The sequence below is a fragment of the Bidens hawaiensis genome, unplaced genomic scaffold (genome assembly GCF_021521415.1).
Source record: "Bidens hawaiensis isolate Kalapana, Puna unplaced genomic scaffold, B.hawaiensis_p1.1 tig00015249_1, whole genome shotgun sequence".
Taxonomy (NCBI): Eukaryota; Viridiplantae; Streptophyta; class Magnoliopsida; order Asterales; family Asteraceae; genus Bidens; species Bidens hawaiensis.
The window spans coordinates 303,553-321,482 of record NW_027492358.1 but is presented as its reverse complement, the minus strand read 5'-3'; the positions used below and the strand labels follow the sequence as shown (position 1 = coordinate 321,482).

At 34.4% G+C, this 17,930-nt stretch overlaps 1 protein-coding gene across 1 annotated transcript; it reads right to left on the bottom strand.

Moving 5' to 3' along the window:
- Positions 1-2,010: 2,010 nt before the first annotated feature.
- Positions 2,011-9,377, bottom strand: LOC143548782 (2,3-bisphosphoglycerate-independent phosphoglycerate mutase-like). The gene is made up of 9 exons (XM_077039870.1): positions 9,179-9,377; positions 8,538-8,665; positions 7,439-7,589; positions 5,826-6,029; positions 4,838-5,262; positions 4,367-4,559; positions 4,157-4,252; positions 2,827-2,979; positions 2,011-2,324 (listed from the first exon to the last, which is right to left on the bottom strand). Exons 1-9 carry the CDS (start codon positions 9,338-9,340, stop codon positions 2,163-2,165), a joined length of 1,674 nt encoding a protein of 557 aa, XP_076895985.1. The 5' UTR covers positions 9,341-9,377; the 3' UTR covers positions 2,011-2,162.
- Positions 9,378-17,930: the final 8,553 nt, after the last annotated feature.

Below are 17,930 nucleotides of genomic sequence, written 5' to 3'. Positions count from 1 at the left end.
GATTAGTCGATCAACAATGTCAGATAGACTCTTAATTTTGACTACTATAAACGATTCATAGAGGAATTAAACATCACTGTAAGCAACAACGTGTGCAAAATCATTTGAACAAATTGCGCGGTATAAACATAGTTATTAAATTAAAAATATGCAATCAAGATTCTGCGATGGTTGAAGAGAAGATATGTAACTACTTTGAATATGTAATTAAGCTACAATCAAATTTCAAGTAAAGTAATTTTATAATAAAGTAGAGTAATAAAGTTATATATGTAAAGTAATTATATTACGATACAAAATGTAAGTAGTGTAATATTTCAAACATAGTGTTTTCTTAGTCTTGTATGTGTTTGCAAATGCTCTCAACATGTTACTGGTGAGTGGTGCAACATGTTTGTGTATGTCTTAGTTGAATGTGTAAAATAACGACTGTTAAATTGTAAAGCTCAATTTCGTTGGACTCTTGTTACGATTAATGAAGTAAATGTCCATGCTCGGACTGTTTGTTACACAGTGTTGTGCGATTTTCCAATCATTTATTTAGCTACAGTGTGATATTTGAACCAACATGATTTTGAAGCAGAGGAAGAAGAAGCAGATTCGATAATTACACTACTTACATAATAATTACTCTAGTTGAAAAAAAGTAGTGTAAATTTATATTACAAGTTACATTTCACGTAGAGTAATTTTATATTACAAGTATTGTAATTTTAAATTACAAGTAGAGTATTTTTAAATTTCTCATAGAGTAATTTTCAATTACAACCGGTGTAATTTTATTTTACATGTAGAGTAAGTTAAATTTCACATAGAGTAATTTTCAATTTCAAGTTGTGTAATTTTATATTACAAGTAGTATGATATAAAACTACAAGTAGAGTAATTTTAAATTTCAAGCAGAGTAATTTTCACTTCCGACTAGTGTAATTTTCAATTTCAACTAGTGTAATATTATTTTACAAGTAGAGTAATTCTTTATACGAGTAGAGTAATATTGAAACCATACATATTAACTTCATCTTGTTTAACAGAAAGAAATGCAACCAACTTCCACGTCTACTACTATATCCAAAATTAGGGCTTTTACATCGTAATAATTAATAATTACATAAATCAGTTACTTAAATTGATGATTGAGTCATGATTAGTCAAAGATTCATTGTTAATTTGATTGTTAATTCTTCAATTCGTTCACATCGACAACATCAGTTCGTTTTAAGTTAACTTTGTTCATAATCGATGTTCCAAAGATGTTAAATTGTTGAAATTGATGATATATTGATGATTTCGAGTTGGATGGAAGTGAAATTGATCGATGATTGTAGATAGTTTTGAGAGAATTGTTTAGGTGTGGAGAGAATTTGTTTGGGGGTTTGATGGTTCTGTATTGACGAATTTGGGGTTTATGGGGACAATGGGGATTTCTAGTTATTTACACATTTGCCATCGCCAGATTGTTTGATTAGCACGTTTAGTACGAAATATTACTTTGTACGGTATCCGTCCCCCCAAAAACAAATCCTAAACACCTTTTAAATATTGAAGTTGCGATTGTGTAAATCTCTAGAGATGAAGTAATCTTTTCTATATAGATTACTTTTTTTTTTTAATAATATGATAGGCTAAATTAGCCTTAAGCATTGGATGATGGCATACTAGCAATCTTCAACGAATGGCCTTTTACCGTTTATAGCAATTAACTGGTAATAGGTTGAAACATAGACTAGCAGTTTGTATTAAGGGGGGCCTTGGTTTGTGTAATGCCCGGCTTTAGCCATGGAATAAGGCAGGTTCCAAGTAGGGCTGTCAGTTCATGTCTAAACAGATGCAATGCCCATTATGACGGCCGAGTTTCAAATCAGACCACACCGCCAAAGCACAAATATAAACTCTTTGGATCTAGAATCGGCTTTATTCGATTTAGATTTTAGATCGGTCAGTTACAGCATACTTTAAACATCCCTAGTGTTTTCAACTTTTTATCGACCTTACATTATAAAACATGCATTTTTCAAACATAAAGTCAACTAAAACTCACTCAACGTCGCGAGGAAATATAGAAAATGTAGCAAAACATATCGTCATTTGTTCTATTTCCATCAAATTTTTGAAGCACGAGATTCAAACAAAAATCAAAACCACCTTTTCCCTACTTATACTCAATCAACAACTTCAATAAGAGTTGTTTCATAGTCATCAGGTGCAACAAATCCATGCAGATTCATCACTGTCGCTGCTACATTTGCTAGCCCGCCACTTGGCACATCTTTGCGGAACTTCACACCAGCTGCTAACCCGGGCCCACCAATCGCAATTGGTACCTGATTCAAACAATTGTCGTTAATTCAATTACGACTTAAAATAAAAAAAATTAATAACGAAAATCCATAATTCGGTCGCGTCGAAATCCATAATTCGGTCACGTCGGTTTTGGTTACACGCAAAACCAAACCAAAAGTTTGGTTTTACGAGGACAAAATCAAGCATCAGTTTTTGTTTAAACTCGATTTTTTAAATTACATTTTCCATCCCTAAACTTCGATAACTACAATGTGTGTCCCTACTTTCCTTTCTCATTACAGTATGGTCCCTCGACATGAATACACTGAAGTTTACCCGTAAATCTTAATGAAGCCTTCTTGCAGAGATTAACCATAGGGACCAAAACTGTAACAAACTATGAAAGTTAAGGACCTCTGGTGTGTTGTTGAAGCTTAGGTACAATTTTCATAAGTTTTCGCACATAACAGACAAGAACGAAAATGTAATTTACCACCAGCATCACGTCTTGACTAAATATAAAAGCAATAGTAAAACACGTACCGGTTGAAGTGTGTGTGATGTTAAGATCTGAACTTGACCATCCTTGAGAATAGGTTGACCCTTTTTGTCTCTTTTAACCATATCTTCAGCATTACCATGATCAGCAGTCACCACATATATTCCACCCACTTGTTCTACCGCATCAAGTATCATCTGCAACAACACCAAAACCGAATCAAAATCGGTCAAAAGCCAAAATAGATGAACGAACATAAACGAGAAAACCAATTGAAAGGAAATTTTAACAAAATGTGTTGGATCTAATATGATATTACAACCGGACTAAAGTGTAACAGGCCTAAAAATTTTACGGCATATATTAACAAACGATCTTAAAAAACGAAAACTAACAAACATAAATGAACAGAAACGCACAAACAAAAACGAAGTTAAATGAACGAACATTCACAAAAAAAATGAACGAGCAAGACAAATGTTCATCTTCGCTCATTCATTAATTAAAAAAACTTCCAGCACATACGGTTCAGTGAAAGTTCGGTTCATTTACAGACCTGTATAACAGGTTGGGTTGACTCGAAACAATGTCTACTTTATATAAATAGTTGGGAGATTGATAAAAAAATGATAATATAGGGACTTGCGTGTGAATTTAGCAAAATTTAATGTTATTTTAAATTTCACCAGATGCTAAAGCGTGGGTGTTTTGTATCCATTGAGCAAAGACGGGCTGTAATTGGATAGCGGTATCTGAAAACATATCTTGAGGGCGCCCTAAAGCGCTCATGGTATCATTATGAATATACAAACCAAAACTGTGAAAGCCTAGAAATATACACGCCCAATTGAGATGTGATATGATTGCATCGCGATGCCTAAGAACACGATCTAATAGATCGTTGTATCGAGTAGTTGGATCATAGTCTCTTACCATAAAAATGGCTGCATGCGCAGCAGCACCAACTATGAGAAATCCACCAATCCACATATGTGTGAACAATGACAGTTGTGTACCATAGTCAGTAGTACTAAGTGCGTTAAAAAATGATTACTGATGATGAAATCCAACATTTTGAATACACAAAGCTTTATAACAAATTAAGGGTGTTCATTGATTCGGCTTTTTGGTCGCAACTGCAAAACGAACCGAATCTAATAACAAGCACCACAACTAAAAATACATCGTGAGCGGCTTTCAAAATTTAAATATAGTTAATAACTCAGAGGTCCTTGTTGTATGTCCATTTTGCAAGTTTGGTCCTTAACTTCAAAAAATTACATGTATGGTCCTTGAAACAGATGGGCGTTAATTTTTCTAGTTAAGTGGGCATAAAATGACTACAATACCCTTAATAGATTCATATAGTTTTACCTTAACAGCTTCATCAGCAGCCTTGCAAGCCACAACGGTAGCCTCAACATCACCGGTATGTCCAACCATATCACCATTTGGTATGTTTACACGTACCTAGTTATTTTTCAAATCAAACATATTTATTATGATTCTGTGAATGAAAATAACAGCTAAATGAATGAATACTTTTAACTAATAATTTTATATTCAGTATTAAATATAGCTTACTTGGTCAAATCTTCCACTAAGGATAGCATCACGGGCCTTCTCACCAATCTCCAAAGCTTTCATTTTTGGTTTAACATTAAAGGTAATTCCACTATCACTTGGAATTTCATCATATTCTTCCAACTCTGAATTGAAATATCCAGAACGGTTTCCGTTCCAAAAAAATGTAACGTGACCGAATTTTACAGTTTCACTGTTGAAAAGAACAAGTAAAACAATTGTTGTGAAGTTCAGATACATTTGAGAAAACAGAGAACAAATAAGCTAATCAATTATGGCTTGGTTAATCACTCACTAGAATAGACGTAACAATATTGACAGGTTAGGTTACAAGCCAATAAATGGGTTTGGGTTAAAACGGGTAATTTTATGTGGGTCCAAATAAGGACCCAAGTATCAACTTTAACTTGTCATGATTTAAACAAACTAACATTCCCACATCTGACCAAAAATTTGAAAAGATATTCTCACCTGCAAGCAAATGTGCGGACCCCGTTATTCACCAAATACTCGCCAGATGTCCTTTCAATTAACGGAGGAGAAACAAGATAATGAGCTGGAAGTTTCAATTCCCCATCATACTGAAGCATACCCGCATACCGAATCTTTGGGAACCGCACTCTGTCAAACTTGTCAAAGTTCTCATATTCCAGAGCTTGTGCAAGCATAGTCATACGGTCTGCACGGAAGTTGAAAGTGACGACCGCATCACCATCCACAATAGGGCCCACAGGCTTTCCACTGTCATCAACAATGACAAATGGAGGCAAGTATTGGTCGTTTGCACCCGGGGCCTGTCTAAGTGTCTTGATTGCCTCAACAACATTCTTGAATTTGTGTGGGGCCTCACCGAGAACCTGAGCGTCCCAACCGCGTTTCACGACTTCCCAATCGTTCTGCAAAGAAATGTGTTAATTAGATGATTTAGGCCTGTAAACAAATGCTCAATGAGCCGTTCAACAACAGTACACATGTCCCATTCGTTAACGTTCATGTTCTATTAACTACTCTTCAAATTTATTCAGTGCTAGTATTAACTTAAAATCAATTTGAATTTCGAAGTTAAGCCCTTTATTATATACCTTCTTTTGTAGACGTTGGGTGCAATGATCATGATAATTTGGAGTTAAATTTGGGGATACGTTTACTTTTTGTAAGTAATCGTATATTTATGTTTGTTTGTGTTGAATTATGTTCATTTGTGTTCGTTTATGTTCATGAACCATGCATTTAGAATATTAACTAACAAACATGAACATGAACAACAACGACGTACATTTTCTCAACAAATGAACATGAACAAAAAAATAAGTTAATTTAAGTGTCCCTGTTCGTTCATTTGTTCGCTTGAAGTTAAATGAACGAACAAAAACAAGCAATGACTACATTATCTGGTGTCATGCAAATACACACACGAGAAGTAACAAAATCACACGTGCAACCAACCAGATGTTATTACCTCATAGCGATCCATGGTGACATACATGCGGCCCCCACCGGAAGCCACCTGTGCATCAATGCCTTTGCTTCGTAGCTCTGAAAGTTCTGCTTCGAGTATTTCAGCAAAACCAACACTTGACCCATCTAAGACATCACGTCCATCTGTAAGCACGTGAACACGGATCCTCTTGGCACCATGCTGACTAGCTCCTTTGAGCAACAACTGCACTCCAATATTAAACATAATTATCACCAAAGGTAGATTAAGTAAAAGAACCACGCAGGCTCAAACTAAATTAGCAATGAGCTGGGCTCAAGCTTAACTTAGAGATTGTTTAGTAAAAGGCTCGAGCTTAGGAGTGTAAAAAAGACAAGCTGCTCATGAGCTTCTCTAGATCAGCTCGCTAAAAGCTCAAATCGAGCTGACTAGCTCCTTTGAGCAACAACTGCACTCCAATATTAAACATAATTATCACCAAAGGTAGATCAAGTAAAAGAACCACGCAGGCTCAAACTAAATTAGCAATGAGCTGGGCTCAAGCTTAACTTAGAGATTGTTTAGTAAAAGGCTCGAGCTTAGGAGTGTAAAAAAGACAAGCTGCTCATGAGCTTCTCTAGATCAGCTCGCTAAAAGCTCAAATCGAGCTGACTAGCTCCTTTGATCAACAACTGCACTCCAATATTAAACATAATTATCACCAAAGGTAGATCAAGTAAAAGAACCACGCAGGCTCAAACTAAATTAGCAATGAGCTGGGCTCAAGCTTAACTTAGAGATTGTTTAGTAAAAGGCTCGAGCTTAGGAGTGTAAAAAAGACAAGCTGCTCATGAGCTTCTCTAGATCAGCTCGCTAAAAGCTCAAATCGAGCTGAGCTTAAACAAGCTCGATCCTAAAAGTAAGCATGTTTAATAAACAAGCCCCTATACCAAGCTTCACTTCTAGCCCGAGTTAACTAGCGAGCCTAAACGAGCCTGTTATCTATATAATGTTTATTTATTTAATATATTAAATATTAACTTATATAATAATAATTATTATTATTTAATATGACTTTATTAATAACTAAGAAGTATTTTTTATGTTGTATATATAATTATTAAAAAATATATATGGATATACAGAAATATACGTATATATATTAAGTAAAATAATAAAGGAGCCAAGCCCGAGATGAGCTCAAGCTTCAAAAAGTAGAGCTCAAAACAAGCTGCGCCCGAGCCTAAAAAACACTCACGACCAGAGCCCGGGATCTATGTATGTTAAATGAGCCGAGCTCAAGCCTAGTCGAACTCGGCTTGTTTACACCTTACTTGAGCCGGAATTTTAACATTGTGCTTAATTAGGCTCAAGAGCTTCAACGAGTTTATATATAATTGCGTGTATAATTGATTAAAATAATATAAACACATCCATAAAATGAAAAATAAACAATATACGTGTTGTGCGGGTGTATAATAAATTTTATCTGACAAACACGTAAAGGTCATGCGACGGGCTGGTTTCAAGTTTACACATAGGGTCAAACAAGCCAAGTTCAAGATTTTTTATCCCAATGAGCAGATCTCGAGCTTGACTCGGTTGTTGGCTCATTTACAACCCTAAACTGCATTGCATCAATCAATTGTATATACCTGTAACTGATCAAGGCGTGAGTGCACACCCCCATCACTCATCAATCCAATAAGGTGCAAGGTGTTTGTTGCAAAAGATTCCTTGATGTAATTAAATCCTTCATCTTCATATATTTTTCCAGATTCAAGAGCAAGATCAACAAGTTTCGCACTACAAGAAAGTAAACAAAGGATTCATAAGTAAAGAACAGCTGAATAGATTAAATAATATTCACAAACCATAGTATGATAGGCCCGTAGGCTTGTAAACAAACTGAAAGAACACGAACACTTAAATGAATGTTCTTTGTTCACTCATTAGTATTCTAAAGAATGGTCCACGAACGTACACAAACACAAAAGTACATTAGTGTACATAAATAAACATAAAGGAACGCAAATGAACATAAATGAAAACACATAAACCAACATGAGTTAGAAGTAAACGTGAATAAAAAATTTAGTCTAAAATAACACATTGTTACATCAAACATTTTAAATAGTAATGCATAAATTTGAATGAATATTTATACGAATGAACTATAAACAAACAAAAATGAACAAAAATAAACAAATGTAAATGAACGAACATAAACGAGCGTTCACGAACATACATGAACGAAGAGTTATGTTTGCTCATTTAACCAATTAAACAAAAACATGTGTTCATATATTTTTTGTTTATTAAATGAACGAAAATAAAGGAACTTCTCGCCGAACGATTCACTGAAAGCTGGTTAATTTACAGGCTAAAGATCTGAAAATGAATAGCAAGTATGTTGCCTTTATTGGCGATTAATAATAGAGAGAGACTACTGTTCTTCTGTATTTATAATGTGTAAGAAACTAAGGTGTTTTGAGATTGCATATTTAAACAGCATATCTGTTTATTGTATTTTCTGAAAACATATAAGCGCTTTTGAGTGATTGGATGAAATAAAAGTGTTTATGCTTAACTGATTATTTCCAGTAAACAGTTTGAGAAACTGATAATTCTTAATCGGCTCAAAATTAGAAGTATACCCTATGAAAGCAAGTAATCTCTCTCTAATATTAACTTAAATTAGAAGAAAAAATTTCAAAAGGGGTAACTAAGATCAAATGAGCGAAGCAAAATTACCCTTGAGCATAAATTCTTCCAGCACCAAGAGCGTTATGTCCAACTTCACTGTTTCCCATGTCATCCTCTGTAGGAAGCCCCACAGCAGTACCATGAGCCCTCACCAATCTCCATTTATTAGGGGCACCCTATATCATAACATTATCCAACACAATTGGTTACTAACAGATCAAAACAACATGTAAATAATTAGTCTGCAAGCCTGCAACCCTTCTTTTTAACATAAAAAAAAATTGTTGATATTGCTTGTTTAGCCCTTGAACCAACCATGACATTCAAATCTTACTAAAACATAATACAAAACATTAAGTCAAAATAATTCATTCTTTTGAGTTAACCTCACTTATTTTCATACTCTACAATGATTAACTAACTATTTCATATTTGTCAAGTAAGATTCTTCAGATCCATGGTGCTGATTAATCGCTAGCGAATACCAATACCACACCGACTAGTAGTCAAAACTAAAACATCATATATATACAAAACTCGGTATGTACATTCATATTGAAAAAACCACATATAAACCCTAACTAACTCAGATCGCGTTGTAAACTCCGTCATCAATCAGATCTAAACAGAAACATATTAACACTTTCAACAATTAACAAATAGATAATAAGCATAGATGAATCAATTACGTTTTTGAGTGAATCCATGGTTGGAGTCTCGGCCACGTGGATGCAGTTGAACTTATCAGGCGAAGCTTCACCCCAACCGTCCAAAACAATCATAGCCACCAGCTTACCCTTGGGAAGCTTAGGGTGATCGGCCAGTTTCCATGAGAATCCAGTGCTTCCCATATTGATTGATTGATAGATCTACGGTTAGGGTTTGAAAATGAAGGAAGATGTTAGGTATTAAGATATAGTGAAGAAGATATTATTCTGCTGCTGATTTATTTATAGTGTGATTTGACTGGTTTTTGAATTTTTTATTTTTTAGTAATATTTTTGGGACTGGGAAGTCCCTAGAGTATGGCACATGGTTAAGAATGGCCCATGGGTTTATCAACGAACACTTTAATTGAATTCACATGATTGTAACTAACAACTAGAAGATGTTAGAATAATCAAAGTGTGATTATAATAACTTCAAAATATAAATTAAAAAGAAAAATAAGTAGGTCGGTTTGAAAATGTTTAATACATAATCGGTATAGAATTGTAAAAATTGTGAATTCATGTGTACAAGTGTATGGAAGATAATGATATTTATATGAGACGTGGACGGTGCAGGTTAAAAAGTATTTTGAAAATAATAATTAAGTAATAAGAAAAAATGTTTACGTGATTTTTGCAAGTTTTTAATTAAGATTGTGATTGATATATATTTATTTACTTTTCTATACACATCATTTGTATATTAAAACTAATTTTTAAGTTAGCCAAATGAGAATAGGATTTTGTTTATATTATGGAATTAGGATTACGATATGATAAGAGGTTGTGTTTTTGTAAGAAGTCTAAGAAGAGATAATAGAATGTCATGTATACAAGATATGGCCAGATGAGAAGTTTGGGAACTTTACAGGAAAGCATGTATAAAACGAAAACTCTTTAACCTTGCACGTTGCATAAAAAGGGTCGTTGAGAAACTCAATGACATATCTTGAATACATTGACTAGTCATTTTAAAAGAGAACAATCCTATTGTATGTCTTGAAAATCCTATTTTATATGTTCAAAGAAAGTGAAACTTAAAGGGGTGTTTCATAAAAGAGTTAAGTTATTTGGTATGTTTCTTTAGGAAGTTAAGAATATTAGAGATTATTTAGTTTCCTATAATGAGTTGTCTTGTTTTCTAAGTTATATGTTTAGCATAAATAGATTTTTTATTTTTATTTTTTGAAAGGCCAACTTTAATAACACAAAACAAATAACGAAAGGGAAATATCAACAACGCCTACAAACTACATCATGAAAGGAATACTATAGAGGGAAATCCATTGTTCGGCAATTGGTATTAGAGCCAGGTTCGACAAGAACGCCGTTTTGAGAGTCGATTTTTGAGCAAGTAAAGTAGCCCATTTTTATGCGAGGTCAAGAATAGAAGGTGAGGTTGGAAAATTGAGGAAGAGATTTATTTGAAATTAATATAGGTGGCAGCAAGGGAATTTTGATGAAAAATGGATAGTCACATGTATGGAAAAAAGATAATAATAGGAAGTAAGTTAGTACGTGAGGAAGTGATAACTTTAACAAACTATATGCATGTTCATTACCTGATAGCTAATTACTTGTCAAATACCACACGGGCATTTGGCCAAACTTGAGACATGCTTTACAATCCAATGTAACATTATTGATATACTTGTTCCAAACCCATTTTCATTGACTTTCTTCTTAAAGAGGGTGGCAAGTTCATTCAAAGTCCAAATTTGGAGGGTTGATCTTGAAAATGAAAGAATATTCGAGAAGCATCTAAGAAAGCCACGTCAATGCGTCATCCAACAGTGGCTGTCGACTGCGTGGCTTCTGACACCAATCACACCATCATTTTGCATGCCTCTTTCTTCTTTAATTTTGAGTGGAAGTCAAAGTCAGAATAAAACACCATCCAACTTTCCATATATGCTTCATGGGCCATCACAGTTCACAGGACTGCAAACTACATACTCATATACAGGCCTTCAAGCCCATATACGCTGATAGGCCCATAAACCCGATACTGGTTTGATTTCGATTGTTCGAAAAGGCCATCATGTACTACTTTTTATGCTTGATAGTTGATATTCTTTCTTAACTGAAAAATAGGCCTGTGATAAATAAACTATCCTTTTGCACTTTATGCTATTCAACACCTACGTGAACGAATATTTGACAAAAGAAATTTATTTTATTTCTACAATGTAAGAAACATGTTGCTACTTGTTTATCAAATTAAATTCATACGAATTTTCTAAACTAAAGAAACAGACCTAGAAATATTCATATGCTTATTATATCTCTATAAATAATAATAATAAAAGATCACACAAAGATATGAATTCTTTTCTCGTCTTTTTTTTCATATTTTAACTTGACTTTATTGATATACATCAGGTTAGATTTATGAAATTGGTTAATTGAATCGCATGCTTAACCTCACCTTCACCCAAAGACCCGCCATAATTCGACTCATCTGCAGCAAAATGAAGCCATGTTTTAGTTTGTAATTTATTTCCAATTTCAACTTAATTCCCACGTATCCAATTTATGTTTAGCATTTTATTTCAACTCAAAGTCAGTTTGCATGTTTTCGGTAGCGCTTTCTTTTATTTCCAATATGTGCGGTTTGTTATTATATATGATAAAAGTTCATTCGTTAAATTATCTCATTGGATTATGAGTAATTTGTTGGCCCAGACAGATCAAACAATCATATCAAACGAACTTATCAACCAAACAAACACGCGATATTAACCCTCGACGCTTTTCATATAATCAAACGAACTTAACAAACGAACTTCACGAACTTATCAAACGTACATGGAGATGAGACACATTGACTCTCTCTCAACTCTCACCTCATAAAACTAATAATCTAAACCCTATATATAGACCTACTTAACTTGCTCTTCAAGACATACATTTCCTAATCCTATTACAATTCAAATAACTAAATTATAACTTAACAAAGTAAACCTTTAACTTTACTAATAATTCAAGATTAATCCTTCATTCACCCTCTTAATCTTAAAGTGTATTTCTTTTTGCATTTGTTCCTCCTTTTCAACTGACTATAGCTACTTGCTTCACCGATTCTTCAAACTTAGCATTCGTTCCTTCAGTGCTTAACTTTGAAACCACATTGTCATTTTCTTTCTCGAATCGCTTCTTCTCATCAACTCGTTCTAGACCAATACTCTCACGTACTCGAAACAAGTCATTCGGGATCGTTCCAAACCGAATATCCTTCACTTTCATAATCGGTTTCACATCATAACTTTCTTTCTTATCATCTTCAAAGTTATTAGGATTACAACATACCTGAAGCTTGATGTTGTACGTCATATTCAGATTTCTCTGAACCTTCATCAACAATCTCTCATTTTGATCATATAGCCTCAACATTGCATTGGCTATTTCAATCTTACATCCTTCTTCATCCAACTTTCCCAAGCTAAGAAGATTGGTCTTCAACTTAGGGATATAGTAAACATCACAAAACATTTTCTTTTCACTAGTCTTACTTACCACAGTCACATTACCTTTACCTTTGATTTCGATCTCGGATCCATCACCAAACTTCACTTGACCCGAAACTCCTTCATCCAAGGTAGTAAAAAACTCTTTCTTTCCTGACATATGATGACTTGCACCATTGTCTAAGTACCACGTACCTTCATTCTTTTCATCGTTTTCAAACACACCAGGGATAACCCTTTCTTCATTAAAACTTAACTTCTTTATTGAACCAACTGCCATGAACAAAGAAGGATCAAGATCATCTTCTTTCTTTGTCAAATTCACTTCATCATTCCCTTTGCTTGGTTCTTTACATTCATTCGAGTAGTGCCCAATCTTATCACAGTTGTAGCACGTTACATACTTCCTTCTATCTTCCCATTCTTCAGGGTTCCTTTTCCGGTATTCACCCCGTTCATCATTCTTACGTTCACTATTCCATCTTGGATTCCCTCTTCCTCGTCCGTTGTATCTTCCACGGCCTCTACCACGTCCTCGGTAGTTTTCAACTTTCTTTTCGGTTTGGGTGAACATGAGCTGACTTTGGGATGAACTTCCATTCACATTCTTGAATTTGTTTCTTTCTTCATTTGCCTTCAAGCGTCCAACCACATCTTCAAATGCCATTGTTTCAATGTCTGCGAGTAGCTCCATCGAAGAAACAACGGGTAAATATTTATCCGGCATAGAGTTCAAGAACTTTCTTACCAAAACCTCTTCTTCAAGTACCTCTCCCAAGCTCTTGTACTTTGACTGTACTCCACCCAACTTCGCTGCATAATCATCAATACTTTCTGTCTTCCCCATCTTCAATCCATCTAACTCGGTTCTTAGCATTTGAACACGAGCTTTTTGAGTTCTTTCTGCACCAAGATAACGAACTCTTAACGCTTCCCAAACATCTTTCGGTTCCGAATACTTGGCCATCTGAAGCATCACGTCTTCAGGTAGGGTTTGAAAGATAACACCCAATGCCATAAACTTCTTTCTTTCTTCAATTCCTGCATCCTTTTCTTTATCAATCCCACCGTTCAAACCGTTTGCACCCAAAATAATTTTCACCATAACCGACCATGACGCGTAGTTGGTCGAAGTTAACTTCGGTGCTTGTAACACAAAACCACCTATCGATTCTTTCATAGTTCTTGAGCTTCCTACCTCTTTATCACCAGCCATGACTCGATGATATAAAACAAAACAAAACAATCAATTGTTGGTCGGGTTGACTTTGTGTATCACACAAGACAACAATATATATACTGTTCCTCTTTGTGAATAAGACAAAAAAGAACCAATTGCATTTCTATTAATATATGGTGGCTGGAATGGGTAAACAAATCTCCAGCGGTGGTAGTAATTTTTTATCTCAATAAAAGAAACACAAATAATACAATTCGTGGTGACGCACTGATGACTTCCAACTTGACTAGAGAAAATATGAATTAATTCCTCCTTACAAACGGTGTCAAAACAACTGTCACACCTCGACCAAAGGCGGCGGAACATGCCGGGGTGCAACCGATTGCCCAAATACACAAGACACTATTTAAAGTGACAATATTTATTCAACTCATTTTATTTCAACAAATCAATAAACAACACATCCCGTTCACACAAACAAACTGAATACAAGTAGCAATTATACTGTTCATTTTACTAATAACCTAATAGTCTTGGTAACGTTTTCGTCAAGTCCTCGAGTCAACAAAAATCAAACCTGTAACATTTCATAAAATAAAGTCTGTCAACACAAAGGTTGGTGAGCAATTCATAAGTTTGAGCATATAAATATATAGTAATAAAAAGCCACAAAACTTGTATACAAAACAATAAATAAAAGCTATAAACTTGCATAAAATAGTTATCGCTAAACAAGTTAGCGACACCCAACTATAAGGGGATGCCAAATAGTTTAGGATTTTATAGTTATCGTTAATTTCATTACGTTAACGACACCTTGCCATGAGGGGTTGCCAAATGGTATAGTAGTTCCACCATCCAAAAGCTGTAAACATAGTTATCGCTAATCAAGTTAGCGACACCCAACTATAAGGGGATGCCAAATAGTTTAGGATTTAACAATTATCGTTAATTGCATTACGTTAACGACACCTTGCCAAGAGGGGTTGCCAAATGGTCTAGGATTTATAGTTCCACCATCCAAAAGCGATAAACACATAAGCACATAATCATGTAAGCATAGAACACCAAATCAAGCATTTATTCAAGTAAAGTATACAATCATGTTTGTGGGTTTAAGGTTCAAGTAATAAAGCATTTAGTTTGATAAGTATGAAATGTCACCCCAAAACGGAAGAAAGAAAAAGGGGTATGAAAGTACTCACCTTGAAATAATAAAGTTAACGAGAAATTTAAGGATGTGGTTAAGCGAGCTGACTGGTCAGAAAATAGATAAACCTGAAACTTTGAGGGAATAATTTAAAAATAAAAACGAGAACGTAGCCGCTGGAAACAGGTCTAACGGATGTCTAGAACTTGAGTTATGAAATAAACAATATTTAAGCGAGCTGGTACTGTTCAGAATCCGAACTGCGAGTCTGGAGTCGGGTTCTGACCACTACACTCAAGATATTATGACGAACATAAAAGTCTTCTGGTCCGAAAGCTAGTTCTAACCAGAAGATAGAGTATTCGAATTATTCCAAAATTGACTAAAATGCCCCTTAACGGGCCGGGATCGATTTGACCACCGAAAGCTCCAACTTAACAGATTTTGATTCAAGGCTTACGTTTATCATGAGTGTACATCTTTTATGTAAACAACTTTACCCAAAAGATGGTGTCGGGTGTTTAAATAAGTTATGTTCGTTATTTATATATTTACGATATATACATACATATATATATATATATAGATTAAATTAGTTTAACGAGTCGAGCCGAGAAAACAGGTTATAAGGGTGTTCGGTTTTAATACGAAAAAGTTTATTTATATTTAATATTAATTTTTATAAGTTTTATAACCTTTAAAATACTTACAAAAAGAAATAGTCGAATTGCTCGAAACCATAACAAACGAACTCTGATTTAGGCAAATAAGATATCCACGCGACCGTCTCATTGAACTCCACTATCTGTACCTGTTTTTGTCACTGGAAAACACCTTCACCGTCGCCGGAAAACCAAACAGTCAGCAGGAAAACTGACCCGACAGCCGGAATACGAACCCTTTCTTGTTTTGCTCATAACTTGGTCATACGAACTCGAAATCAAGCAAATAGTATATCCACGCGACCGCGTCGCTGAGAGTTACCGCCCTGAACCAGCGCTGCAGCCACCGAAACTGTTGCCGGAAAAACGAGGGAAAGGAAATGAGAGGGTGCCGGAGGTGATGGGTTTACCGGAGAAGGAGAGTGGTGGTGTCGGAGGTCGGTGGTGGTGCTTTGGGACTCGCAGGAGCCAATTCCGGTCGCCGGAAAACGGAACCGGAAAATAAGAGAAAGAGATTGGGGCTAGGGTTTGGTTTAGATTTATATATATATTAGCGAATTTACCTAAAGGACCCTAGACCTTTATTAATAGTTTAAAACTTGAATGGAATATATGAACTCTTAACAAAAATGACCATTCCAATCCTTACGGTTTATTAACGATCCTCTAGAAGACAAACTAACGAACTTCACGCTTATCGATCAATACGATATAACTATTTATTAACCAAATGAAATGCTAAAATCGCTTAGTCGGGTTTATAAATACGGATATGGATTCGAATGCAAATACAATTTATTAAAATAAAATGCGAAAAATCGAAATGTTACAACAACTCCCAAAACAAACCTTTTCAAGATCGACCGAAAAAAAAACAGCTAGACACGACAATTCGAACCAACCGAGAATTAAATGAGCCAAAGCTCTGATACCAATTGTTGGCCCAGACAGATCAAACAATCATATCAAACGAACTTATCAACCAAACAAACACGCGATATTGGGGTGACAACCCTCGACGCTTTTTATATAATCAAACGAACTTAACAAACGAACTTCACGAACTTATCAAACGTACATGGAGATGAGACACCTTGACTCTCTCTCAACTCTCACCTCATAAAACTAATAATCTAGACCCTATATATAGACCTACTTAACTTGTTCTTCAAGACATACCTTTCCTAATCCTATTACAATTCAAATAACTAAATTATAACTTAACAAAGTAAACCTTTAACTTTACTAATAATTTAAGATTAATCCTTCATAATTTGATCAATTCAATTGCTAGTTCAAGGTTAGCAACTTGGACAGTGTTCTTTTGGTATCTAAATTAGGGTTGAGTGGTGGAATTGTATCTCAATCCAAGTTTAGAATTTGTTCAACGATCAATTTGGGCGGTGTTTATGTATCTTGAAAAATCGTTGCGTATATGTTTTCAGTTTGATTTCGAATTTTCATATCTGTTACCGACTTATATCCTATCATTTATTATTATTATTTTATTATTATTAAGAAGAAGAAGGTATGTTGATTGTTGATGACGTAGCGTTTTTTTGTTTGCTTTTAAAAATTAAGTGAAAATCGTAAACAGTTTACCTTTCTTTTAGGCTTTGGTAAACTATTGAATAATTATAATTTCTAATGTGTAACTCTAGACAAGTCTTAGTCGACAACAATCAAACTATTGTTATCTTATAAAACCTAGGACACAGATTGATTATGACATACTCATTAATTATGATAATGTGTCCATGATTTGATTTTCGTTATTTCATAGGTAGCATTAAGTAATTCTTTTATTTTAAAGATTAGATATCCAAAGACCAAAAGATACATCCTTTCATTTGTTTTTTTACTAGATCACGTTGAATTATTCAATATATATCGATTGCTTAAACTAAAAATATAATTGAAACAAACGGTTGAAATTAAACTAGAATACGTTGAATTATTCCATGTATATATTGCTTAAACTAAAAGTATAATTGAAACGAACGGTTGATATTAAACGAGTGTATAAGATAACATTAGTAGTATATTTTTATTTATACGCAAGTCAACATGATGACAAACTTTTGATTTTTTAATTCACCTGTGTTTTGAAAATCAAATAAGTTACACGCTAACAACACATAAACTCATCAATTTTGAATGGCCACAAAATGACATGCTATAATACAATCGGTGGGAACTGTGACGAATCTAGAAAAAAAGTTTTGGATTAATTTTAGCTAAAATATTTTGAAGAAAAAAATATTTTTTGCAT

What these genes read in the sequence shown, in the direction of transcription:
- LOC143548782 (XM_077039870.1), bottom strand. Translation starts at nt 9,340, where the DNA reads ATGGGAAGCACTGGATTCTCATGGAAACTGGCCGATCACCCTAAGCTT. An exon ending in GTCCGCACATTTGCTTGCAG is followed by an intron (nt 4,560 to 4,837) that starts GTGAGAATATCT and finishes TCTTTTCAACAG; the next exon opens with TGAAACTGTAAAATTCGGTC. An exon ending in CTGCTGATGAAGCTGTTAAG is followed by an intron (nt 2,980 to 4,156) that starts GTAAAACTATAT and finishes GTGTTGTTGCAG; the next exon opens with ATGATACTTGATGCGGTAGA.